The sequence below is a fragment of the Rhamphochromis longiceps genome, linkage group LG11, assembly GCF_057381845.1.
Source record: "Rhamphochromis longiceps isolate RC_006_pf linkage group LG11, R_longiceps_female_GT1.1, whole genome shotgun sequence".
NCBI lineage: Eukaryota > Metazoa > Chordata > Actinopteri > Cichliformes > Cichlidae > Rhamphochromis > Rhamphochromis longiceps.
This window is the reverse complement of record NC_140567.1, coordinates 14,305,642-14,333,640: the sequence shown is the minus strand read 5'-3', so window position 1 is coordinate 14,333,640 and position 27,999 is coordinate 14,305,642. Positions and strand designations below refer to the sequence as shown.

General features: G+C 38.6%; 1 protein-coding gene across 6 annotated transcripts in view; it reads left to right on the top strand.

Annotated features, from left to right (window-relative positions):
• Positions 1-27,999, top strand: part of ulk4 (unc-51 like kinase 4) — a 103,066-nt gene that overhangs the window by 48,458 nt on the left and 26,609 nt on the right. For 5 of the 6 annotated variants that reach the window (XM_085422413.1, XM_085422415.1, XM_085422414.1 and 2 more), the window contains 11 exons: positions 383-510; positions 10,064-10,197; positions 10,609-10,730; positions 11,030-11,086; positions 11,466-11,517; positions 12,048-12,142; positions 14,413-14,464; positions 16,083-16,272; positions 17,205-17,297; positions 22,206-22,254; positions 23,910-24,015. In XM_085422413.1, coding sequence (XP_085278539.1) covers positions 383-510; positions 10,064-10,197; positions 10,609-10,730; positions 11,030-11,086; positions 11,466-11,517; positions 12,048-12,142; positions 14,413-14,464; positions 16,083-16,272; positions 17,205-17,297; positions 22,206-22,254; positions 23,910-24,015 — 1,078 coding nt within the window. The remainder of the gene's footprint in view (positions 1-382; positions 511-10,063; positions 10,198-10,608; positions 10,731-11,029; positions 11,087-11,465; positions 11,518-12,047; positions 12,143-14,412; positions 14,465-16,082; positions 16,273-17,204; positions 17,298-22,205; positions 22,255-23,909; positions 24,016-27,999) is intronic. The other variant, XR_014913744.1, reaches the window with a different exon arrangement.

Genomic DNA, 27,999 nt, shown 5'->3' with positions numbered 1-27,999 from the left:
CACACCACCAAAAACACCTGTCAACTTGAAGTATTGGTTTTACAGTGAGTCTGTTTGTGTGTGGCAGAATGTGGTCCTTTTGACATCTTCTGTAGTAACACAGTACTTTGTCTGCTGTTAATTTGTCTCTGTGTGTGTAGCTTCAGAATGAGCATTAATTGAAGTAAAAAAACCAGACAAAAATTGTTGCGTTCAGCTTTTTTTTGTTTCTTTACATCTTACAGAGCATCTGATCTTTTTTGGAAACCTGGTTGCAATTCATAGAATAGTAGATGTGTCCAGGACCACATTTTCCCATAATCCTACACAAACACACAATACTAGCTATGTTGCCAGAGGATGTAATCTGTTTGAGGAATAATTTTAATTTCCTTGCTTTTAGGATTTGGTTTTGAAAGTGCTGCGTTGTCTAGAGAGTCCGTCTACGATAACAAGAGCCAAAGCATTACTACTGCTTCTTCTGCTCATACAAGACAACAGACACACACTGCTTTACTGCTGTCAAAACAGGTAAATAAACATACAGTACACATCCACATGCCAACAGTGTACACACATACCAACAATATGTACTCGTGTAAAAACAGGTAATCATAATATACATATTGTTTTATCTGACCATGTGAGCAACCACTACAAAGTATGATGTGTGTGGTTGAATCTCATGAGTCAGGTCTTTATAAACAGCTCTATGAGCCACATTGCTAGATGACACAATTAGAAAGTAATGTGTGTGACCTTCCCAGTAGTAGCTTTGAAAAAGACGTTAACTAGATGCAATCATGGTGCAATTTTGAATAATAATTCATTTTTGTCAATTAAAGAATGATTGTTTATAATGAATTGTATTGCAACACACTAATAACACATTAATCTTGTTTCGGGTAGTGAGATTGCTTTCTTAACTTACCACATTTCACTGTGCACCCTGCAACTGTCTAACTGTACTGAGATTCAGACCAGTGAAACTCATACTTAACTCCTCTCAGTCTGTCAGACCACTGGCTAATTAGTTTCTCTGGAATGTAGTTGCCAGTGTTCACACATAGGCTGAGCTGTCAGAGAACAAACAAGTAGCATTTGTGAAATCCATTTCAGGGTGGGATTGCCCTTTAATTATTTAGCTGTAGCTTTCAGTATGAGAGTGTGTTCTCATACCGATCCTCACCACAGCTAAAACGAAATTCCCTTTTCAGTATACTTTGTGGGTTGGCAAATACAAGATTGTGTTTTGGTTTTGCAATGTAATAATGTTCACTTGGAAGAAACTATTGTATGTACAACAGTTAGCTTAACACCTATTTAAGTAGATAGACTATGTATTACTCCAGCCAAGTTGGTTCCAATGTTATAACAGCTGGCTGACTGCACAGGAAGCAAAATGGTACATGCCACAGAATTTGTTTCAGTTTTAGAGCATTTCATGTTTTCTAGGCAATAAACTCAATTCAAGGTCCACAAAAAACTTTCTTTTTTTTTTTTTTTTGCATCTTCAAGAGACTTCAGACCACATAATAAGTTTCAGGCTGACTGACAGATGTGATAGACCCCTCCTAAATATATTGCCCTTCACCAGCAGATCATATCATGAATACATTTACATCATACATTTTCTAAATGCTCGATTTGTGTTTGCCTAAAAAGAAAAGATGGATTCAGTGTGGTGGGCCAGAGGTTTGTTTCACAAAAATGCCTAACCAGTCATTGTTAACTCCCCTGGTGTTGTCTTCATTTTACCTTTCTCCTCCACTCCACCTCTCTCCAGATGTGCTGAAACTGCCAGCGAAATGCAGTATAGACTATCATAAGCACATTAAGTGCACATAAATCAGGCAAGTTTGCTAATATATTCTGTTTTTCCTCCTTTGGTTGCTGTAGAGCAGGGGTGTCAAACTCAAATACACAGTGGGCCAAAATTCAAAACTGGATCAAAGTCGCGGGCTAACGTTAATATTTATTGAAATATATTTATTCCTCCAGATATAAGAATGAATCTTTTCTTATGGACTCAAACACGTTTTGCTGAAAAACTGAATATGGAACAAGCAAAGCTTAATACTAAACAATATATATATTAGCTGTATAATACCAGTAGGCCAGCTCTAATAGTAATTTGGTATGGCTTCGCGGGCCAAATGTAATTGGGCCAGAGTTTGACACCTATGCTGTAGAGGGAAAAAGTGCATGTAATACTTAACTATTACTCAACTCATTAAACCCATGGAAACTTTAAGTCAACAACTCTTACCATTCATGCATGTATTCATGTATCCGTTCATTCATCTGTGTAAGATTTCCTTTATGTAGCACAGAAACTGTGGGAATTAGATTACAAATGTATTTACCCTGCACCTCAAATTTATGATGCTTTATGCTATTGGAACTGTAAATTGATTATTAACTGATCATCTTGTGTTTATCAACACACTGTGCAATGCTATGAATGTGAATAGCTCATTTAATTACATGCATGGTCATTATATATATGGTTGCTAGAAAAACATTTTGGAAGGATTTAGAATTATTAAGATATCTATACTGAATAATCATGCAGTGTGGTCTGCCCTATAATTTAGTACATTCCAGCGCAATCTGCCTAGACTAAAAACCCACACCCAGTTATACTTAATATCCTCCTCAATTAAGTGTATTGAATAATCTCCATGTAAGCTGGAAAGTACCCTTGGTACTTTAGAAAAAATGTGTGTTTAGTAAAATTAAATGTATTTGTTCATTAGTGAAAGCAACTAATTTCAAATATTTCCTCTAGGTGCTTTTGAGTTTTCCACAACAATTGGTTTGAGATATTTCTGGGTTGTATAGATTGCACAGCCCATTTTAGGTTATGCCACAGCAGGCTATGATGCCCACGTGGCCATTAATGATTAATTTTCTTTTCCCATTAAGGTATGGATTTCCTTTTTATGCTCTGTGGTCTTTTACTTGTTGCTTCACCTAACCCCTCCTAACCAGTACATGATGGACTGCTGCCCTGACCTGCTCCTGTAAGCTTTTTGGTACAATTTTCAGCATATTGTTCCCTCAGTGATTGCAAAGTGCCCAGGCCAATCCACAATGCTGCTCCCATCATGCTTCACAGCTGTAGTTTTTCTCTGCAGTGTTGTTCTTCCTCTGATCTAATAATGAAAAACAGATGAGGCTTGTTTGTCTTATTGTAGACTCAGGAACACTCAGATTTTTAGTAGTGCTTTTGCATCCTCTTTCAGCTTTGTACATCTGTATAGTTCTTCTGAGGTCCTGTAAAAATTGCCCACACCAACCATTTGTTATTGAAAAGAGTAGACTTTGCAAGTTATTCATATGTATGCCTATTTATATGGAGGAGCACCTCTTTGCTTCCTATTTCATCAATTTATTCAAACATCTGAAATCTGTGTTTGTCTGTGGTTTTGATTTGACGGTTGGACCGTATTTTGTGAGTAATAAATACAGAAAAAATAAGCATATTATTAAATATTTAATGTAGTTTTGTTATTTTACCCTGTTACACAAATAAAGCTGAAAATAGTGTGTTATACTACACTCATATACAGGGAGTGCAGAATTATTAGGCAAGTTGTATTTTTGACGAATAATGTTATTATTGAACAACAACCATGTTCTCAATGAACCCAAAAAACTCATTAATATCAAAGCTGAATGTTTTTGGAAGTAGTTTTTAGTTTGTTTTTAGTTTTAGCTATTTTAGGGGGATATCTGTGTGTGCAGGTGACTATTACTGTGCATAATTATTAGGCAACTTAACAAAAAACAAATATATACCCATTTCAATTATTTATTTTTACCAGTGAAACCAATATAACATCTCCACATTCACAAATATACATTTCTGACATTCAAAAACAAAACAAAAACAAATCAGTGACCAATATAGCCACCTTTCTTTGCAAGGACACTCAAAAGCCTGCCATCCATGGATTCTGTCAGTGTTTTGATCTGTTCACCATCAACATTGCGTGCAGCAGCAACCACAGCCTCCCAGACACTGTTCAGAGAGGTGTACTGTTTTCCCTCCTTGTAAATCTCACATTTGATGATGGACCACAGGTTCTCAATGGGGTTCAGATCAGGTGAACAAGGAGGCCATGTCATTAGTTTTTCTTCTTTTATACCCTTTCTTGCCAGCCATGCTGTGGAGTACTTGGACGCGTGTGATGGAGCATTGTCCTGCATGAAAATCATGTTTTTCTTGAAGGATGCAGACTTCTTCCTGTACCACTGCTTGAAGAAGGTGTCTTCCAGAAACTGGCAGTAGGACTGGGAGTTGAGCTTGACTCCATCCTCAACCCAAAAAGGCCCCACAAGCTCATCTTTGATGATACCAGCCCAAACCAGTACTCCACCTCCACCTTGCTGGCGTCTGAGTCGGACTGGAGCTCTCTGCCCTTTACCAATCCAGCCACAGGCCTAATCCATCTGGCCCATCAAGACTCACTCTCGTTTCATCAGTCCATAAAACCTTAGAAAAATCAGTCTTGAGATATTTCTTGGCCCAGTCTTGACGTTTCAGCTTGTGTGTCTTGTTCAGTGGTGGTCGTCTTTCAGCCTTTCTTACCTTGGCCATGTCTCTGAGTATTGCACACCTTGTGCTTTTGGGCACTCCAGTGATGTTGCAGCTCTGAAATATGGCCAAACTGGTGGCAAGTGGCATCTTGGCAGCTGCACACTTGACTTTTCTCAGTTCATGGGCAGTTATTTTGCGCCTTGGTTTTTCCACACGCTTCTTGCGACCCTGTTGACTATTTTGAATGAAACGCTTGATTGTTCGATGATCACGCTTCAGAGGCTTTGCAATTTTGAGACTGCTGCATCCCTCTGCAAGATATCTCACTATTTTTGACTTTTCTGAGCCTGTCAAGTCCTTCTTTTGACCCATTTTGCCAAAGGAAAGGAAGTTGCCTAATAATTATGCACACCTGATATAGGGTGTTGATGTCATTAGACCACACCCCTTCTCATTACAGAGATGCACATCACCTAATATGCTTAATTGGTAGTAGGCTTTCGAGCCTATACAGCTTGGAGTAAGACAACATGCATGAAGAGGATGATGTGGACAAAATACTCATTTGCCTAATAATTCTGCACTCCCTGTATACATCAATGATTTGGTTTTTGATCCAAACTTTGGCTATAATTGACATAGTTTGTGCAAGAAAAGATGAGAGGAATAAAAGTTTTGGAATTGGATCTGGTATAGTGTGAAGAAATCCTGGAAAGCAAAACATAAAATTTCCCTCAGTGTGGAAAATAAAGCAGCATTTCCTTCTAAAATGCTGCTTTAAATATGTTGTTTTCAATTTTTAAATTGGCAGTGGCATGAATCTCTTTCAATGCATTTTTTATTTGCTTTTAGGCCCAAATGTTCCAGCACATTGGATTCTGCTATATTAATTGCCTTAACACAGTAGCAACTGAAGTATAAACATCTATATACTTGAGGATATAGTCGGTGTTCTCTGGAAATAATCAGTAACAGAAAGTGTAAATGAAGAACCATGATTACTTAGGATCGTTTCTGTTTGACCATTCACTCTGACATAAACACAGGGCCAGAACATCAATTGCAACCCTGAACACAGCTTACAATGACTGTTAAGGAAGTTAATGTGATTTTTTTACCTCTTGCTTTCTCTTCATGTTTTCCCTCTGCCTGTTTCTTTTCTCTCCCTTCCAGTGTCCCCACACACACATACGCATTTACATTCTTTATTTCTTTCCTCGCACTTGTTCTCCCTCTCTTAGCTGAGTTAGAGCTGTCAGAGTTGACCTGTCTGTCTCTCTCCCACTGAGCACTCTGCATGATTCAACCGTATACAGAGACACACATCTTTTCCCCAGTCCTATTCTTTCCCAGGCACGTTGTGTTTAATTAGCTTCTCAGTAGCATGAAAATTGCTTCTGTTTTTGTTTTGTTTTTTTGGTCTCTGAGATAAAATTGCATGGGTCTTATTGAGAAAGTGTCAAGATTGTCATTGAGAGTGGAAAGTGATGGCTTTCAGCAGTGGAGAGGCATATGTACACAAAGCTGGGTCAGTGGTGTGTGTGTGTGCTTTGTGAGTCTCCCACAGCGACTAACAGTGAGGCGGCAGGTTTGTGTCTCTTTATGAAGCAATCTGGAAAATGGCTGCAAGAAAAGGTTGCAAGTTGGTTGATCCACTACTTTGATCCAGCTGAAATACCTCAAAAACTACTTTACAGTAGGTCCAAATCCTCTCATGGGATGCAAGATGAAAATATGCTTAGGCTGTGTTCCTGATTTTATTTTAGTTTCTAAGTCACAAACCTTCATGATTGCATCAGTTATAGCCCCTGAGCCCCTTCTTGTTTGCAGTGGTGATGGACAGGTTGTCAGATGAGATCAGGCAGGAGTCTCCATGGACTATGATGTCTACAGATGGCATTGTAATCTGTAGTGAGAGTAGGGAGCAGCTGGAAGAGAGCCTGGAGAGGTGGAGGTATGGTCTGGAGAAAAAAGAAATGAAAGTCAGTAGAAACAAAACAGAATACGTGTGTGTGAATGAGACTGAGACAGATGGAAAGGTAAAATTGCAAGAAATGGAGATGGCAAAGGTAGACGATTTTAAATACCTGTGTTCAACCACCCAAAGGACAATGCGCAAGAGAGGTGAAGAAGAGAGTGCAGGGAGGGTGTAGTGGGTGGAGACGATTGTCAGTGGGCATTTGTGAAAGACAGAGACCAGCAAGAGTGAAAGGGACGGTTTACAAGTTGGTAGTGAGACCTGCTATCATGTATGGTTTGGAGATAGTGATACTGGTAAAAAGACAGGAGGCAGAGTTGAAGATGCTAACAATTTTATTGGGAGTGACCACAATGGACAAAGTCAAAAATTAGTTTATCAGAGGGACAGCTCAGGTGGAGCACTTTGGAGAAAAAGAGAGTCGAGGATGACATGAGGAAGGATCTTAGAGCGAAACCGATGGGTGTAGTAAAGGAGGATGTGCAGATGGTTGGTGCGACAGTGGAAGATGGTAGGAATAGGGTGAGATGGAGGCAGATGGATACACCCTGATGACCCCAAAAGAGTGCAGCCAATAGAAGAAATCGGCAAAGACCTTCATGGAACAGAATTTTTTTTTTTTCCAAAGATTTATTTATTGCTTTTCCAAAAGTATTTTAAACAAGGAAGACAGAGAAAAATAAAATGAAATGAAATAAAGGAGAAAATGAATAAAAATTGAGTGTGTAATAATAATAATGCATGCTCATCATGTATAGACGGTGTGCGTAAACACACAGATACAGATATATGCACTCACCCATGGAGATATACCCATATATTGTTTAAAAAAACACCACACAAAAACAAGGGAACAGACAGTGCTCAAAGACCAGGTACAACACAGTGAGACATTAGGTTTAAGTTCGTTACTTCAGGGTTTTTGGCGGGAGTTTAGTCCAAGGATTTCAAGTTAGTTAGAAAGGCATCCGACAAAACGGCTGCAGCAATGAGCTGTGTCCTCTTCCGTTTCAGTCAATCTAATTTCACATCTCCATCTCCTGCCCTTCCATTGAACAGTCCAGCATAAGCTCCCCAGGTTCTCTTCAAAAATCACAGCAACACGTCTCCCGTACAAGTTAAATGGGTACAGCCATATCTGTTCACTGTCGGCCATCTCCTCACATTCCAAAAACGACCAAAAATTTCCCCACATCTTTTTAAAGGAAGCATGTTTACCCTTAATCACAGATGTAAGTTTTTCCAAACAAGGGATTTGGACAATGTCAAAAGCCAAGTTCTCAAGTGTGGTCTAGTAATGGATCTCCATGATTTGGCTATGCTATATTTTGCCTGTAACAGAAGTAGATTGTAGTTTTTTGGTGAACTTTGCTCAGCTGGCTTTCAGTGGGGAAAATCCCTAGGATACATAATTTAGGACACGGATTCAGCTTAACACTTGTAATACGCGCAATGACATCTGAAACTTCTTTCCAAAACTTTTGAATTTCTGAACATTCCCATAGGCAATGCATCAGTGTGCCTTTATCCCCACATTTAACACATATGTCTGGAGTTTTAGGGTCAAATTTGTTTAACAATGTTGGGGTGACATATGTTCTCATTAGCCATTTATACTGGATTCGTTTAAATTGGGTGTTTATAGATTGTGTTTGGGCTTTCAAGCAGACTTTTTGCCATTCCTCTGTGGTTATTCTACACTTTAAGTCTTGACACCATGCAAGTCTGTGTTTTTTTTCTGAGAACGTTTGAGAGCCGTCTCTGAGGTTGCTATAAAAGCAGGATATTAAGCCCTTCTTCAGCTGATGGTTTATTGCTATGTCCTCTAATGAGGTAAGAGTGGGCAGTGTTAGGGATTTTTGAGTGTTTGAAATAAAGCTTCTGATTTGAAGAAATGTTTAGTTGGAATGCCAAATTTCCGTGTCAAGTCATTAAAGCACATTAGGGTGTCCTTGTCAAACAGGTCTGCAACTTTGCACAAGCCTCTGGCAGCCCACATTTTAAAACCCAAATCTTTCTAACTGGGTTCAAAGGTCTTATTACCCCAGATAGGCGAGAACTGGGTAGTGCTGGTGTCTCATTTTTAAACTTAAGTGCATCGAACCAGACACGAATGGTATTTTTAACAAACGGATTCAATGTATCTTTCATCAAATCTTTATATTTTGCTGAGTACAGGCAAGAACTGAGCGGTAAGGGGGTGCTTGTCCTTTCTAAATTTACCCAGGATGAGGTTGTCGTTAAAATCCAGCAAAAAGCTGTAGAGAGTTGGGCAGCCCAGTAGTACCATTTGAGGTTTGGAATACCCAGACCTCCCCTATCATACGGAAGATACATTAACAATAGGCGTAGTTCGGCTCGTCTGTTATTCCAAATGAATGGAGTGAATATTGTTCTTGCCTTAGTGAAGAAGTCATCTGGAGGGCTGAGAGGAATGGCTTGGAAGAGAAAGAAATTTTGAGAGAGTGTTCATCTTAAGAATGTTTATGCGTCCAATCAGAGAGATTCATTTTGGTTTATTTCTTCTTTACTGTGCATCACCAGTCCTAGTTCTCCATTATAATTGTTAAATGTGAGACTTAAAAATGCTATTAACACTTTGTTGTTATTAATGGTTTGGTTTTGCACAACAAGAATAACCCTGCGCAGATGAAATAATATATAATTTTTTTAATGACATTACATCATGACAATGACATTGACAGTAAGAAAAATTCAGTTAAAACAAAATTAGAATAATGATATAAAAATAGGATTGCATTAACATGTCTGCTTCTTTCAGAGATTTAACTTTGGTCGTACCAACCAGGCTAAAATTTATATAAAATTTATAAATAATTAAACTTAATAAGTAATCTGAAGGTCTTTCTCAGTTGCCAGGCTCAAGGTTGCAATGCTTTGCACTAAACAAAAATAATGTAACAATAAATGAAGTAATTAATCTCAAGAAATGCACTGGACAACAGGTTAACAGTTAACTATTTCTTGTTCTATATAGTTGTAAACCATGGATGATCATCTTTTATGGAACAACGTGAGAAAAAAATGCAGAATTTTTAATCCACCGGTCCCCTGCATCATTGCCACTCTAAAGCTTCGAACCCCTCTGAATTTCTCCATTTATTTTCTGTTTATTTTCTGTGTGCGTGTGTGTGCGTGTGTGTGTGTGCGTGCGTGCGTGAGATGATATACGTAAGCATGTGTTTATGTGCTGGTAATGAATATGAGTTAGTGGTGGTAACCTTCTCTCCCTGCTCAGAATTTGTAAAGAGAAAATTATTGATTACTGTTCAGTACACACACTCTGATGAGAATAAATATGCTCTTAAATTGTGTGTGTCATGGACTTCTTGCCCCCTTATTTTGTACCCTATCAAAGTTTTACTGCTGTGCATTAAAATTTGTGTGCATTCATGTTCTTGTTAATGGGTCTGTCTCACTTAATCATGCTGCTAAACAACTAATAATGTATGGAGCAGACGAAAGACCGGTAACCATTAAACACACTTGATGTATCTGCAATGTTACATAGAGGGCTGAAAATATTTCTTTCTGTCTAGACTTGTGATATACCTGGAGAGAGACCTCCGCAAAGCCACTCCTCTCAGAGAGAACCCCAGCCAATCAGGATACTTGTCTCAGTGTCTCAATTTACTGATTGCATATCTGAGCAGCACCGCACCAGTGATTATGGGTACACACACAAATACACACACTACTGTATGATTATCCATCTGCCATTTGTGTTTTCACCTCCATGTGTACAGAAATTTGTAAATCAGTTCATTTGACATGCTGATTTTTTTGATTTCCCTTACCATTACTACATCTGAGATCTTTTTTAAATCTGACATCTACAAAATTAATTGTCAGGTTACTATGGAAACTTGATTTGTTTCTGGTTCTTGTGCTAGAAGAAAAAATGTGATACTTAGGAAAAATAGACGCATATATTTGTAGGGTTTAAGACGCCAGAGAAATTTACCAGTATATAATATAATATAGTATATGATATATAATATATCTTAATAAAGATAGATGATAGCCACCTTCTTAAATTCCTTCTCATCTGTTTGCAACTCCTTGCCTTGTCTCCTTTCTTTAGAGGATGTTCTGTGTACCCTCAGAGGAGTGATTGGGAGAAGACACCCAACTACTGCTCAAAGTAAACAACTCAAACAAACTTTGCCTACTTTGTCCATAGTGCTGGACCTTGTTTCATCCCAGGTAAATGGAGCAAAATTACTTCTCCACAGTGTTTGGTTTTAAAACCTTTAGCAGTTTCTCACATAGATTTTCTCATAAATGACAAACAGCAGTTCTTATTTTTGAACACAGAGTTTTCATTTATTTAGTACATGGCACTAAAAGAAAAGTCAGGAGGCTTTCCAAAATAGTCAATAATAAAAACGAGGCAGACCTAAATCATCACCTCCCTCCCTGCTTGTTTTGTAACACTCTCAGTTGTCACCTGATCACATTATCTTGACTTACCTTTGTAAAATGTGTCTTCTGTCTCCTCACAGGTCTTTAGATCTCACATTGTAGCAGGACAGTTTCTGGCTCAAATTGGGTTGCTGTTGGTAAGTGTTTGGTAACCAGTCATAAATTGACACATTATCTGTCTCCACATGCTAAAGGCAAATAATAAAACTAACAGATAGGGTGAAGTGAAGTTTTTAGTTGATCACATTTTGTTACTCTAACAAGGAGACATGTTGATTATATATATTTTTTCAATTATAGAATAAATAAAATTAACCTAAATTATTTTAAAGCCAGCAGTGTAGTTACAGTTTTACAAATTGCAGAGACTGGTGGTGCCTTTCTCTCTTACTGTCAGTACTGAAATTCTTAAAACATCTCTGACATTCACACAACTAACTTTTTATAAGGAAAACTTTGAATGTTTGACAGTTTCAAAGCAAAACTCACATCAAGTTTTTAAATATCTCTTGACAGAACTTCATTGCCTCAGTAGAGTCCAATGAAACAAATCTGGCTAGTGCTATGGGTGAGTATCTTTACAGGTATGAATACTTTATCACTGGATATCAACCCCTGCCATATCTGCAGTAGTATTCCTTTTCACATGATTAGTCTGTGATACTGTGATTCTACAGAGCTTCATGTACTGCATTGTTTGTTAAAGTTGCACAGTGTGTTTGCTTAACTTGCCAGGTTAAATGAAGGATAAAAGAATAAATAACGTAGTTAAAATGATTATTATAAATTCGAGCTTATCTTACAAGTCAATATTGAATTGTATTGACATGGAGACGGTAAGGAGAGAGTCAGATACAGCACTTGAAGACAGCTATGACACTGAATTACAAATGCCTGCCAACAAGGCAAGCTGCGGTGTGGGCTCAGCCACTCTTCAAGCACCTGAATCAAGTGCTGTGATAAAGTGCCGCGCTCGAAGGCCATGTTATCAGCAAATCACAAACAGAATATATGCCTATCCTTAAAAGGTATTCAGTTATGGGTCAGTTTTTATTGAGAACATGAGTATTTGTATTATTATGTTTGATTCTTCTTTAGGTACAGCAATATGTGAAGATTTAATCAGAACATCTCTGTCCATCGTGGAAGTACTGAGCCAGCACCATGCACTCATCAGTCCATATCATAGTGATGTAAGTATCTGTGGAAGAAAATATGCAACTCTATATCCCATTAAATGAATGGTTGAGTGTGCATTTGTTGTAGGTTTTTGACTGGCTACCTGTCTGACTGACTAGCTGTCTGCTGATAGTTTAGTACACCGATATAGGACAGGTATCTTGTGATATTCAACAAATGTCAGTACATTTCCTCTGACGGGACGTTGGAGACAACCTGTCATCATCCTGTTATTCTGTATTTCTGCAACTGTCAGATTTTCAGCATTGATTTTCCCCTTCTCTCATTTAGAAAAAAACGTAATATGCAAGTTGCTTTGCTAGGATAGAATGAATTTCTGTAGACTTTGTCAATAATATGAATTGGACTGTGGTATGTTTACTGTGTGTCTTCCAGTCTACTAAACCTGTCTATTAGTGATCATAGGACAGAGGGTTAGCATGTGGACTATTAGGAGAGACACTAATCAACTATTGAACCGACAGACCTCGTGTGTGTGTGTGTGTGTGCGCGTGTGTGCGTGAAAGAGAGAGAGATGTTGATGGGATGGGACAATGAGATTGTGTTTAATGACTATTGACGTATGGAAGTGGAAAACAGCAGCAGGAAGCTGACAGGATGGAGAGAGAGAAAAAAAGAAAAGACTTGAGGAACTGGGGATAGGAGCAAAAAGCAAGGCTGTGGATACTGATAGTCAATAACACAGGAAGACACTTTAATTACCCACAGCCAACTCAGATTAGCTTTAATTGTCCTCTGGACAAGGACACACGCTCATTTTTGACTTTGTTTGCGTTTCTAATTTCTTGTCACAGTTTGAAGCTAGTTTGCAGTTAGTTTTGCCTCCACAACTGCTCTTTTGTTAAAACAGATTTTATGTGATGTGGAAAATGACATTTTAAATTGCTGTGCAGACCTTTAAAAAAACTCTCATACCATAACTGAATACTGTTTGAAAATACTTGGGAATGATGTTTTGCCTTGAATGTGCATTTGAAAGATCACTTCATTACTTTTTTTGTTAGACTGTTTAAAAATTAATAGAAAAATAGTTTTCACTAAAAGACTGCAACATAATTTTAAAATACATTTTAAATAGCTACACAACACACAGCTGTACAGTACACAGCAGTTAGTAACAATCAGGTACGATTGTTGTTGAAACCAGCTGTTGTTTTATAACAAGGTAAGTTCTTAAAAAAGTTAACTGAACACTTATTTTTCTTTAGTCATGTTCAAATGCAAATTAGACACTTTAATTACTTTGGATATTTATATTATACAACAAATTATTCTTTAGTTACTGTTGGAGTGATGAGATTTCTTTTCTGCACCACTAAAAAAGCAGCTAGGAGAAAGACAGGAAAACGGACAAATGTGAACAAGAAAGGCTTTCATAAATACGAGGAACGCACAGTTACAGAGTTCAGAGAGAATGCACCCAGATCTGCACATCTCAACACACACACACACACACACACACACACACACACACACACACACACACACACACACACACACACACACACACACACACACACGGCTCCATGCAGTCTTTTGATGGTTGTGATAGTAATACACCAACCATTAAGTGGTGGACAACATCCTTTGTAGTTTTTTTTTTTTTCTGGCTTTCAATGTAATGACCTCACACATCCTCACTCAGCATTAGTGGTGTTTCTATGGTAATATTAGTAATCATGCAAATTCATGCAATACAGATTCATACCTAAATAAGAGCTTTGACAGTTGTGAAAATACGCGTGCGTGTCTGTGTGTTTGTTTGTTTGATCAAAGAAACCATTCAGCAGTGCATTTCCATAGTAATTTGATCCTCTGTGACAGTGGTCTGTGGTCGATGCTCACAGAATTAATATAGTACAGCGTCTCCTGTTCATTTTTATCTAAAAATATAGACTCTGCTTTTAGAGATGTTATACAGAATATTAACTCTATAGCTGTTTAGAGAACACCATGATTATGTTTATAAATACCCTCATTTGCCTCAAATTAGAATATATGGGACATTACTGAACTAATATTTACACCTTGTTCTTAAAAGCCGTCAGCAGAGGAGTGGATTTTTATTTCACTTCAGTGTTTTAACCTGAGTTGTTTCACATCCACGACATCATTTGTAGCTGAACTTGTGAAACACTAGATTATAACAGATTTTTCTAGCTTGTTACAGGTTTAATACTAAAACCAACTTGCTTCTTTGGTGACCAGGATCAAATACAGTACCATATAACATTTTTTGTTTGTTTGTTAATGTCTCTTGAAGGTCGTGGATGCCATCCTGCCTCCTCTGACAACAATGGCTTTCAGCAAAAATGGTATGAATGGTGGGGTCAGTTTTTTGAGGAAAGAGAGTGTGAAGGAGAGAAGATGAGGGAAGAATTGTTAATGTCAGAGTGAGAGAGAAAGAAATGGCAAATGGGGAAAGAGGCAGAGCGGGTTCAGAAGCCTGATGGCTGGGGACCTTTAGTTCCTGTCACAGGCAGTGATTTTCTTCTTGTTTCCTGTTTGTTAGGGTTCTAATAATTCTCCAAAGAGACGAGATCACGAAGAAAAAGTTCACTACTTACCTAAACGATCTGTAAATATTACAGCATTTAACAGACTAGCATACTGCCAGCTCCCTTGCGATACAAGTAGATAAAACTGCAATACAGCATTGCTTATGTTTGTACCACAACTGAGCGAAATGCCAAAAAGTAATCTTTAAAAAAAAATATAGGTATCCGCATTTATTAATTACCATATCACCAATACAATAATAACAGCTTCTTTTGGGTTTTGGAACCTGAATGAGTCATTACAGTTTTGACTTTATGGGTCAGTATGCAAAAGAGCCAGCTGTCAGGGTAAAAGGTTTTTTGTTAGCCATTATAATGGTGCTACTTGTTGTCTTGTTGAAGCTCAAAATATTTCGTTTCCATGTGGGTATTTTGTTGTTTTTCCAAGCTTGTTGGTATTCTTACAGTATATATAGTACATATGTGTGCTGTCTAATGTTTCTTATACGGTAGTGTCGTGTGAAAAACAACAACTGACTCAAAGGCTTGTAGAACCACCTTTAGCAGCACTAACTTGCAGCAATCGTTTTCTGTATGACTTTTCCATTCTCTGCCATTCTTATGGAGGAATAAGGTTGAGGTCTGGACTTTGACTGAGCCACTTCAACACTTAGATGTTTTCTTTTTCAGACACTGTTGTATATTTGCTGCTGTGCTTGAGATCGTTGTCCTGTTGCATGACCTAGTTTCAGCCAAACTTCATCTGTCAGACACACGGCCTTCCATTTGACTTAATAACTTGGTATGATAAAATACTTTAGTATAAGGAGGAGTTTGTGGTTGACCCAATGATTGCAGGGTGCCAAAGTCCTATTGCTGCAAAACTGAGGCCTGTAGAGTCAGAGATTTAGGTCTTAGATTTTTCCTTAGACTATGTTCATTCTTTAATCCTTAATCTAAAGTTTTGCGACATCCTAAAGTTTCAAATGCCATTCAGCAAATTCATTCAGAATTGTTTATGCATATTATTATCACCTCAGAACCCATTGTCCCCTTTCATTTATGGAAGTAAATCACGTGACATATACTTGTCCAACTAACACTAACTACCCCGACCCCCAAGACACACTAATCTAATCTAATTGACATAATACTTTCCCTAGCTGCTTACCCTAACCATCAAAAATGAACCATTAGCCTACACCTAACCATAACATAATTGTAACCCTGACACTAAAACCACATTTTGAGTTTCAAAAATGCCTTCAAACTTGTGGAGACTTGGATTTTGTCCCAATAAGGGCTGTTGGTCTCCACAAGTATAGTAAACTTGCAATTTTTGGTCCCCACAAAGATATGTAAACATGGTACACACAGTATTCTAAACACTTACTCCTAATAATACTCTCTCTTCCTGTCTTTGTGTGTGGTGCAGTGGAGTGGTCTGTGTTTGTTTTGAGGGTGTTGTCTGAACTCAGTCTAATCCTGCTGGTCCAAGATGGTGTTGATACTGAGGTAAAAGAGGAAAGGACAGAGGAAAATAAAGAGAGAAATGAGAAGGAAGGACAGGCGGCAGAGGAAAGAGGGGATGGACTCTCGTGTATCACTGAATCTCTCCTTTCAAGGTTGGTCTGGTTTATTCTAAGTGCAGCTTCAGTGTTTCTAGATTCCTCCTGTATTTGCTGTCTCTATAGGAACAGATACTTTCCCCTTGAATGACATTTTTAAAATCACTACAGCTTAACCAAAATAATGACAGACTGTCAGTTTAAATGATAGATATAATAATATGTAATATACAATACTGAAGTAATTTCTACCCACTCTTTTGTGCTAAGGTGTTTATGTTCACATTAAAGCAAAATTTCTCTTGACTATTTTACAACCAAGACAATAAGTCTGACCTAATCCTTACCCGACACAGGTAATTTACATAAACATAATATTATAACCAAAAGAGCTTCATTAGTGATTGTGCCAGGTTAAAGACAGCTCAGTTGCAACAGATGATTTCAGAGTTGATCTTTAAAAAGTCTGAGACTGAAGTATAGAAGTCTAACAATGAACAATTGTTGTAATAGGGTTTTTTTGAAGATGTATATCAGATATAAATGATATGGTGTGGATTTGTTGATCCACTTTATAATATGTTGTAGTTTGTAAAATGCTTCTACAAATACAGAAAACTGGCAAGTGACTGTTCAATCTATGAAAAGGGGACAATGCATTTTACACAAGTCAAAGAATAGCTACACAGTACAAAAAAAGATGCTTGTATGATAGCCTCACAGGTTACCGCTTGTTCACTTTTATTTCTACCAATATTTCTCCTCCTCAAAGTCAGTCCTTTCTTCCTCCTAGTTTCTCCCCTAGCTGCTTCTGTCTACGTTCTTTTCTCTGCTTCTCCTATTATAAGTCTAGTTCTCCCCTCCCCCTCTTCTTCACCCCTCTCTTCAGATCTGTTCTAGTTTACTCTCTCTTACTAATGATCAGAACACTGCATTAATTATTAACACTTCGAAAGCCAAATGTTGTACTCAGACATGTTTATGTCTAGGTACGAGACTCTTCTACGAGCACCGGAGCCTATACCCCTCCATGCACTCAAACTGTTGGTATCAATGACTGAACACAACAGTCAAACCTGCAGGTAATGTGAACACATCAGCCACACACACAATTAATCACAGACAAGAAAGACTGTTGAAGCATTGTGACCTTGCTAATATGAACTTTACTTGTAATCTTTATTAGGATAATGTTGTTTACTGGTAATATAGTAAAGAAAGTATTACAAAATACTCCTAGCATCCATTTAAATCCATTATCTGCTTCTCTATTTTTTTTCCAAGACGCAGAATAGGTAGCACGCAAGTATTTTGCAGTCCTAGCAGGTTCAGATACAAATATACACGGGCGCATTTTAGGCACTCTGTAATGTTTTAATGCCAAGGCCATTCATTCCCAATTCAGCACTGTGAATCATTCACACACTGCACACAGACACACACACACAGACACACACAGATGAATGTTCACTGTCTTAAACACACACAAACACACTCCTCCGTATTATAAGCAGTAATTTATTTGCCAACTCCAGAACACAGATATACACAAATGATTATTTGCTTGTTGTAGGTGATGCACATTCAGAGCTAATAGCAACAAAACCTTCACAGCTCCAGCACTGCTGGTGATCTGCATTCAATGACACCCTTTGAGCACCCTTAAAAGCGGTATTTTCTACATTAGTAATCAGTTTAGTGGCAGGCATAAGGTGCTGTATCAGCTGAGATGTGTAAAGACTTGACATGTTGTGCTGATATACCTTGGCACACTAGCTAGTCCAGAGAAGCTTTGCTTAAAAATGCAACACACGTTCTTTAAATATACGACACTAAGACAAAATTATTGCTCGCGTTGAAGTGAGATTCACTACTGCATAATGTGGAAGTAATTCACTATGCAGGAATTTAAAAAACATCGCTCAGAAAAGCAGTCATCTGACACCCAAATAAAAAGTGGTAATGATGTGTTGCTGTTGCACAGGAAATTTGCTGATTCCTTGTCTAGCCATGAGATGACTCACTTGTGTGTGCATGTTGTGTGTGTGTGCATGCGTGCGTGCATGAATGCTTGCGTAAACACATGTGTGTGCATGATGATGTATGTGTGTTTGATAGATGTGCTTTGACAGCAGCTGTCAGTAAGTCTTGATTCTCTGGTCATCTGTCTTCTCGTCTCAGCTGTTGGCAGGGATAGAAAGTGTGGGTGAAAAGAGAGGAGGCAGAAAGATTGAGGAGGGGAAGTGGATAAAGGTGCCAGGAAAAGGATAGGAGGAGGAACTAGGAAAGAGAATCTTGGGAGAAAAGAAAATGTTGATGAGGCCAGAAGGGTTGAGAATAAAGGAGAAGTGTTAATTGGTTAGAAAGTATAATTAGATGTGTGTCACCTGGCTCAGAAGATAACTGGAGGAAAGAGCAGGGGAAAACTGTAAAACTATGTGCAGTTTACACTATGAGATATACATTTCAGCTCAGGAACACTATGTTGTAAACTGTAGTTGTTACTTCAACAATACTCTCAGCATTTTTAGATTTAGTTGACTCTGTGTAAGGCATGCTCTATTTTAGCTCTAGAAATGCAGTCATTCATATTGGTGGAACACAATTTGGACATGGACATGTACCTGGTCAAATGCTGCAGTTGATCCAGAGATTTACATTTAATCCTTCATCTTTAATCACTAAGTATTAATTTGGAACAATGATTAAGCCTCTGTTTTGTGGTTTCCTCATTTCCATCCCAGCTTCTTTCCACATTTTATCTTCTCCAGCAATAATAGTTCAACAAATCTCTAATCACTGCCAGTCACCTTCCATCTCTATCCATCCCATCCTCCTCTACTCCTAGAGTTTAAAGTTCGTCCTCACAGCTGAGTATGCCCCTACTTCTCTTATCAGTAATATTACCCCATTTCGTCTCCATCCTTCTCTTCCACCACCTCTCCTCATCCCCCTTTTTCTTAGACACAAGTAGAGTGACGTGAACTTTTCAAATTGGTGTCAGGACTCTTTCCTCTACATCTGTTTTCGCGCTCACTCTTTTCCTTTGACATTATTAACAACATTTTACATTTTTTTTTCTCTGCCTCCCTCGCTCTCATTCTCTCACCATCTCTAATTTATTAACATTAGTCCACATTTTTCTTTTTCTCTGTGCCCTTTCTCCACAACTTTCCCTCCATCACTGCGGTTATACAATCAGAAATTAAATTGCCTGGGTCTTGGTTAGATAAGTGTGGCTATGAAGCCAGCCGAGCAGTAATTAGATGGTAAATTGGGGACATTAACGTTGGGAAGGCAGCCTGCTGTCTCTCTCGCCATTATCACAGTCCAGACACACCTTCAAACAACTACATTTACTATGACCTTTAGCCGGAGAACCTCATGCTGTGTGGTTACATATGTGTTTGCCCATGGATTTTCAATTTCCTTTAAGGCATCCTTTCAGCATATGTGCCATATGTGTCGATATGGTATTTTCACGCATACCCATCAACAAAGTAAAGAGGTAGTATTTGTCATAGTTTAACAGTACTGGCTGTTTATAGATTTTATTTTGATAAGATTTTATATTTAAACAACTCGTGTTTTCTGCCTGTTCTTTCCTTTTAATATGGACTCATAGACTCAGTCTATGAGTCTAAATCCATTATATCAAATTGCAGTAGTTAATTGGACACCAACATCTCTCTGTTCCATGTAAAGTGGATTCATTAACTGTTAACACAAAAGTGGCCATTTTCTCAGGCTAAAACGCTGTAATTGCCTCTAACAGCCTGTTTTACTGGTCTTACTCTCCACTGTAAATAAATGGGGGAAAAGGTCTTTTTTTAAGTTAGTTATTAGAAAAAAGTATAATTTTCCTCTCTAGGCAAGTACTAATACATTATGGTATCAGATAATTTGTCAGTGCTGTTAATTATAAGCCCCTGACTGTAGCTATCTACTTCGTTGTATTTATCATCTCTTTATGTGCAAAAAGGTTTCATTTTGAATTTTGTTAGCTTTACAAAGCTGTGTAGCTGACATAAAGTATATAAAACTAGAGTAGAGCTGAGGTTAATAAGCGCATACTGTGGTATTTATTGCATTACCTCTAATGAAACAGCTGTTGAGTGAATGTGTGATGTGATGATGATGCAGTGCAGCATTGTCTCATCTGTGTTTTCTTATTATAGGTTGTCTGTTGAACCCTGTTCATTGTATGCTGTTGCGCCCTGTGTCCTGATGAATGGCTGGTAGTTTAAAGGTGGTCCAGTTTATCATGTTGTGCAGGCCTGGCCTGTCCTTTCATCTCTGAGCCTATCACCTCTCTAATAGGAGGCCATCCATCACATCTACAAGCAAACAATCAGACCCAAACAATAACAAATGCGCACACACACACACACACACACACACACACACACACACACACACACACACATGTCTAAAAGGTTGAACTGTACATTAAAATACATCACCATGGCAGGTAAAGAGAACCTACAACAGCAATTCATTACGTTCCTTAAATTCACATTTCCTGCACCTGTAGTCAGTGATTGTTTTCAGTAAAGATTATGGAGATTGAGTGACTGCAACTAAAGATAAAGTTACACTGTGCTTATACTTTTGTGGTGCTGATGACAGCATCCATCAGAATATCTCAATTCACCAAAGTAAATCTAACAATGTAACCATGAAGGGATCTAATGTTACTAACTAAAACCACAAAGTTAACTATTAAACAATAGTTACATGATGCCCAGGAAGTACGTGCAGTGGTGTAGAGAATATGTTATCATCATGAAACATGCATGCTTTGTTCTGGCTCTTTGTATACAAGGTAGGTGAGAGGACATCAGTATCTGATGGAACAAGGAAACCTAAAAGAACAAACACTCACAGAAGACAGTATATAAGTACAAATTACCTGTAAGTGGTGAAAAAAAAAGACGCTTGAGCTCTGAGGACAGCCTGAGATGATCATTTGGTATTCTTTGCTGTTCAGATGTTCTTTTTACTTAGTCATCTGACTTTGTTTGTTTGTTTGTTTTAATGAAAATGCCTCCAGGTTAATGAGCCATTGTTTTCACTTTCTAGAAGCAGCACACCAATAAAATGCTGTCCCATATTTGTAATGAAGTGGAACATTTTGTTTGCTAATTTTAAAAAAAGGGCAGTTTTTTAAGTTTAAATCCACATTTCCATAGGTTGAATGATCCTGCTGGAGAACCTATAAATCATAGTTAGAACATGGACAGATTTATAAATCAGTGGGCAGGCTTTGTTACCGTCAGAATATCAACACCTGTCTGATTTTTGCTAGTTTTATTCACATTACTGCCTGAATGCTTTCTTGCTTACTAATTCACAAAGACCCATAAACAAAATGTGCGTGCATATATGTAGACACTCCGCCCACTCAGTAACTGATTGAGGTTTAAAGAAGATCAATCAAGAAGTAGACAGAATGTCATTGTTAATATAAACATCCATCTCCCTCCCTCCCTCCATCTTTCTTCTTCTGTCTCTTGCCTTCCCCCCAAGCTTTTCAGTGTGGATTTATCCACATTACTCCTTTTTATTTTCCATTTTCCTCTCATTCGTTTGTTCCTCCACCTCCTCCACCTCACACCTCTTCTCTAATCTTCCCTCTTTTTCCTCCACTTTGCAAAATGTAATCTTTTCTAACCTTATCTTGCTTTAAACTCTCATCACCTTTTTCCATGTCCTTCCCTCTTGTCTCTCACCTGCTTTTACTTCATCTGCTCACATCGCTTCTTCTCTTTTTCTTCTCGCAATTCCACTGGTACTAGACGGAAGTCATTGTACCAGAACTCCACCCTTAATGAAGATGAAATAGCCACTTTTATCTGCGTGTGTGTGTGTGTGTGTGTGTGTGCAAACAGCATGCCTGAACAGCACATCTAAAAAATTAAATTAATTCCTTGCCCTGATTTTTCTGCTGCTACCTAAAGTGTATATTCTCTTTTTCTTCTCCTTTTCAGGTTGATCAAATGTAGTAGGATCCTACCAATGGTCTTTCAGCTCATTATGGTAAGAAAGCAGTCATGTTTCATCATTTAGTCTTCAAGGCAGTATCTAAATTACTTTACCAGTCAAACTGGTCAGTAAATTCAGTGCAGTTTTAAAATAAGCTCATCAAAGTTTGTATTATTGTAGCATTTCTATTCTGTTTATATTCAGTCTATTATGTCTGTTTCCTTCTTTTTGGTCTCTCCTTCCATCTAACCCTCAAATGTTTATGTAAATTAGTCTGAATAATGTTGACCTATTAGAGGGCTGGTGTAATTGACTGGCAGGTCAGCAGCAGAGAGGAGGAACGGCTAATAGAGTGGAAAGATGAACTCTGCTATTAAGATCATGTACAAGGGCTTGCACGCAAACACATGGCACTCGTCTGTTCTCAGTGAGCCATAACAGTGTTTCCAGTAAACCATTTCACCTGACCCTTTTTGCATGCGAACAATTTAATGCACCCACCAACACAGTACAACCAAACCAGCTCTAATTTATGCTTCACACAAACACATGCACTCACACAAACGCGCACACTCAATAACTCTGTTCTGCATGGCTGCCTGTCCAGCCCCAGCTAGCTGATACAGAATTTTAAACACTGCTGTCCAACAGCCTGATTAACTCGTCTCCTGATTGTTTACTCCTGCCTGAACCAGTCATGTCTGGATCCATTAGTGCCGTCTATATTGCTCACATTTGAATTGATTTATACTCCCTGAAACTCTCTGATGTAGATTGATTACACCTGTCGCTGGTGATCACACTTGTCATGGAGAAACTCACCTAATTGTATTTGTCTAAATGATGTAGTAGTTCTGCTTCAGACATGAAAGGACCTCAGGATGCTGGTTAGACCACGGCTCTGAACGGGGTGTTAGCCGTGCCTGAGGTGGCAAAAGACTGATCAGAGGGGAATGCTTGCAGTAAATGCTTTAACAAATCCTGCCTGGCTGAAAGTGTTCACAGTGCAGCTACACCGCTTATGCAAGTCAGATACTTATCCCTTCATGTGCAAGGTCCAAGTTAAACTTTGGTTTGCCGTTCCTCACTGTCCATTGTCAGCTTTATGCTTTTAGTGAGAACGTACAGTACAGTGCAGTATTTTTATAGCTTTTTAGTCTTTAAAGATCAAAATAGTTTAGCTTTGTCATTTGTGGCTCCTGACAGGCAGTTTGTCCTCAGCACAAACTGATGTCATTGTCTCCAGCCGCAGGCAATTGCACATGATGAGTACTAGCCAGGCTAATCACCACGTACACAGTTCACACCGATGTGCACCAACCCTGCAGGCAGAGCTGGTGTATCTCAGAGAGGATCAAATAGTGAAGTGGGGGCAGAAGGGGGAAGGAGAAGTGAATTACTGTAGGAGGGAGGAGAGAATATTTTGAAAAGAGGAGAAAGATGAAGTAAGAGGAGTAAATAGGATGGGTAAGAGGGAGGTGAAGATTACACTTTCAGTCTTTAAAAACAAATAAATAAAGGCACCTTTTTTAATAAAACAATCCACTACTTTATTAAATAATTAACTGTGTTCTCAAGACAGTATATGCAGTATAAATAACAAAATGATGACAAAACCATGTTAGATATTAGCTGTTTTGGGTTAATTGTGAAATGTTATAAGCAAACCTGTAATTTACTTATCCTGTGTCTGTCTCCTGTTTTTCTAGGCCAATAGAAGTAACGTTATCAGTGGGATAGTCCAAAACGCAGTTGTTTTGCTCTGCAATCTTAGTGAGGGCACAATCCAGGATCAGCAACCACTGTATCAACAAGGTAGAGTGTGTCTGAATTCCTCATGGAGAGAAAGATCTAGATTTTCTCTCCTTTAAAAGGTACTAAATTCTTCTTATATTTTCCTGCATTGTGTTGCAACACATGTACTATTATCAAGGACACTTAGTCATCGAAAGGCATCTGTTCTGCTCACATTAGTGATTGTTATGTTACTTGTTGACATCCCTGATACCCGACCACATTGTAGTGTAATGCTTATTCAGGTCAGCAACCTTGGCTGTGTGTGCCTGAGGCGGAGGCCATGCTTTTTGTCTCTCAGCTACTGTGAATAATCTGAGATTTTCCTGTCAATTGCAAGTGATTCCAGGGGATCCTTAGGGAGAAGTCAAATTCATGTTTTTTGTTCTCTTGGTGTGAGGACATTGTTCAGAAGTCTAGTTTAGGCCTATTCTGGCCATGAAGAGTTAGTTGGGGATTAGGACTTTAATTAGGAGGAAGCAATAGTGAGGCACAAAGCTTTGGTACACTGTGGATGCCTGCCCAGAATATTTGTGTGTGTGTGTGTGTGTGTGTGTGTGTGTGTGTGTGTGTGTGTGTGTGTGTGTGTGTGTGTGTGTGTGTGTGTGTGTGTGTGTAAATGTTTCGGGACCCACAGTTCAACAGTGTGATTGCAACACCACAATAACACACATTTTCTCAAGTTTCTATTTGAGGACTGTGTTCATTTCTTTCTTTCTTTTTTATTCACTCATCATTCTGTTTCATTTTGTCCATCTTTATATACTTGCATACTAACTCCTCCTCTCCCTCTGTTTCCATTGGGTCAGCAATGCAGCAGTCTTGAAGTCAGCATCATTATCATCCAATCAGCACCTCTCTCAACAAGAATCTGTCAACCCAGCACTAATACTGGCCTGGCAATTAACGCTATCTCCACTCCTCTCCTCTTGTTCTGTTCCCTCCTCTCCTCCTCTCCTTTTTGTCTCGTGCTATCAGCCACTTTTCCAATCTACTCAGCTCACATCTTGGCCCCTCATTTCCTTTCCTTCCTCGCGTCTGTTCCCAGTTTTACCCTCTCCCATCTCCTCTATTTTGGGCTCCTGTTCTGCCTTCTCGTCTTTCTCCCTTGTTTTCCTTGTGGTCCCTCCAGATGAGTGTGGTGATGGCAAGAACGAAGGGAAAGGGAGAGAAGGAAAGAAGAGGAAAAGGGAGGAAGCGTGTATAATTGGGTTTTTAAGGTGTGACAGAGGGAGGAGGGGAAGGGTGGTGTTCTTGTTCGTGTGTGTGTGTGTGTGTGTGTGTGTGTGTGTGTGTGTGTGTGTGTGTGTGTGTGTTAGGAGGCAGTGAAATAGACAGTGAAGAAGAGAAAAATAGGGAGGTGGTTTTTTTGTGCCTGTGTAACTGTATTTGTGCTTCTGCTTCTGTGTATCTGTGAGAAGAGGGTGTGTGTGCAGCAGTGAATGCAGGAAAACCTCATATTTGTGTGCGTAAGAGAGAGAGAGTTGGGGAGATGAGGTTTATAATTGGGCAGATTTGCCTCAGACTGAGATAATACCCCCTGGGGAATGAAGACAGAGGAAGCAAAGAGGGAGAGAAACAGAGATAGAGAGGAAGAACAGAACAACGGAGGAAAAAAAGAAGATGGCACAAAAGCATGAAAGAGAAAAGGGATGGAAAATGATGGAGGCAGAAAAGCAAAATAGGAGGTAAAAAGGGTAGCATGAAGGTGAGAGAGGGAAGCATGGGACACACAGAGAGCGAGAATGTGTTGAATCTGGGTTGGAGACAGCAAGGGATAACACGCTAGAGGAGAAAATTGGAGGTTAAGATGAGTGACAGTTTGATAGCAGAAGAGATTTTGGGATGCAAGAGGGAAGAATAACTTGATGCCTTAGTGTGAGATTTCTAAACAGAGTAAATATTTTAGGTGATAATGGATGATCGGCTTTAATTTGAAAACATGCAGCAGACTAAGGAAGAAAGTTTAGTCTCTAATCTGATCATACACGGATATAAAGCCTAGGGCTTCTCTGCCGAGAATAAATTTGAGACCAATTTTGCAGGCACACTGGCATGCAGGCTGTTATTTAATAAGGAAATGGTCACATCTAGAGCATGTCAAGCTCAGAAATTCAGCCCAACAGTTCAGAAATGTTTGCACCCTGAGTGAACCTTGAGTTTGGTCCTGGGCCGAGTGTTAGTTAAAGTGTGCTTATCCTTTTAATTAATTAAAGAGCTTCTCAGGGGCTCTGTTTGTCTTCAGAGTTCTTGACAGTCACTGTGGTGCCTCTCAAGGTTAAATCCATCACACTTCATTTTTCATTATTTCTCTTGACCCTTGTAAGAAACTGAGATATTTCAGAAAACCTCTTCTGCAACGATGTTATCTAGTTTCTTTCAATTTGCATTTATAAATTCCCGTTTCAAATTGGTTTCAGCATAATTTCCCAAATGCATTCTCTAATAGTTCACACTGTGTCCATATGTGTCCAGTCAAAAATAATGCCCCCCAAGCATAATTTATACCATAAAAATCTGTCTTTGTTAATTAAGGGTGCAGTATTTCATTGTTTCATTGTCTTTGCATAAAGTTACATGTCTTCAGAGTCTCTACAGACCCAGAAAAATAGAAAAGATTACCATGCATGTCTCTACAGATCAGAAAGAATGAAAAACAACCGTTTGGGTAGGTAGCCACCTTAAATAATAATAATAAAACAATAAAATCAGATAATCTGGCTGGGTGGAAAAAATGGCTTGAGAAGCATGGGTTTTTCTGTTTATGCTATAAATTTAGACAACAGACTTGGTAGCTAACTGGCATAAATAACACATTAACTATATGTTGGTTCCCTAAAGTCAGTTTACATTAACATTAGGGGTACTCAGGCAGAAAAGGCATATCGGGCAGGTTATATTTGAAACTTTGACATGGAAGATTTGGAAGCATAAACATTGTGTGGTCCAAAGGTCTGTTATCATAGGAAATATCACATAGAGTTATGGTACACAGAATTAAAGTCAGCTAAAATAATATTTATTAATTATATGTACATCTTTCTTTCTTTTTTCTTCTTTTTTTTTGAGTAATATTCACCTGGACTTAAACTAAAAAAGTTACATTTACACATTTTTGACATTTTTAATTTTAATTGTTAGAATTCAGAGCAAGTTCCTGGCCCCACTTCTCTACATGCCCATCTCGATGTACTGTATAAGGCGCACTAAGTGAAAACAAAAACAGTGAAACAAAACAGTCAGATAAGTCAAATTTTACTCAACTCATTCTTCTTGCTTCCTCCACTTCCGTACCAGTGATTCATTAACGTTGAATTTTCTCGCAGCTGCTCTATTCTCTTGTTGTTGCAGTATATTAATGACTAACCTCGTATTGTGGATGGATTATCTTAGTTGTTCTCCTGACTGAAGTTTACAGAATCCTGCCATGCGATTGCATTTGTCCCCAACCATTGGGAACCTTCACATTAACTTTTATCAAGTGGAAGAAATTAGCATTCATCCTGCAGCTTCACTGTGTTTGTTATGCTAACATAGCTGTGTCGCTAGCAATCAGGTAGCACATCATTATATACCAGCTAGTCCAACTTCAGTAACCCTACAAAAGTCACATAGTAGCGAGCTAACTTCCTGCTAACTTCTAACTCCATTAAATGTATTACATTCTGTTTTCATGGATGCCTGGATATTAAACTTAATTGTTACACCTCATAAAGCAGCAACACTGATCATTTTATTAAAGATGAAAGAATTTAGACAGTTTTTAACTCTCAGTGATGCTGCAGTTTTTTGGACCTGAAGTGGGCGGAGTTTTGGACCTAGATTACTCCACAAGGCTCCTGACTACGGTAGCCATAATGCTCCGACAATCCATCAACCGGTCCGGCTTCGTAGCTTACCAAAGACGTACTAAAACATTTTTTGACAGATTTCTGAGTGCCATGTACCACATAAAATCGGTTTGAGGCCAGTAAGGACAACCAGAATTCATACATAACACACACC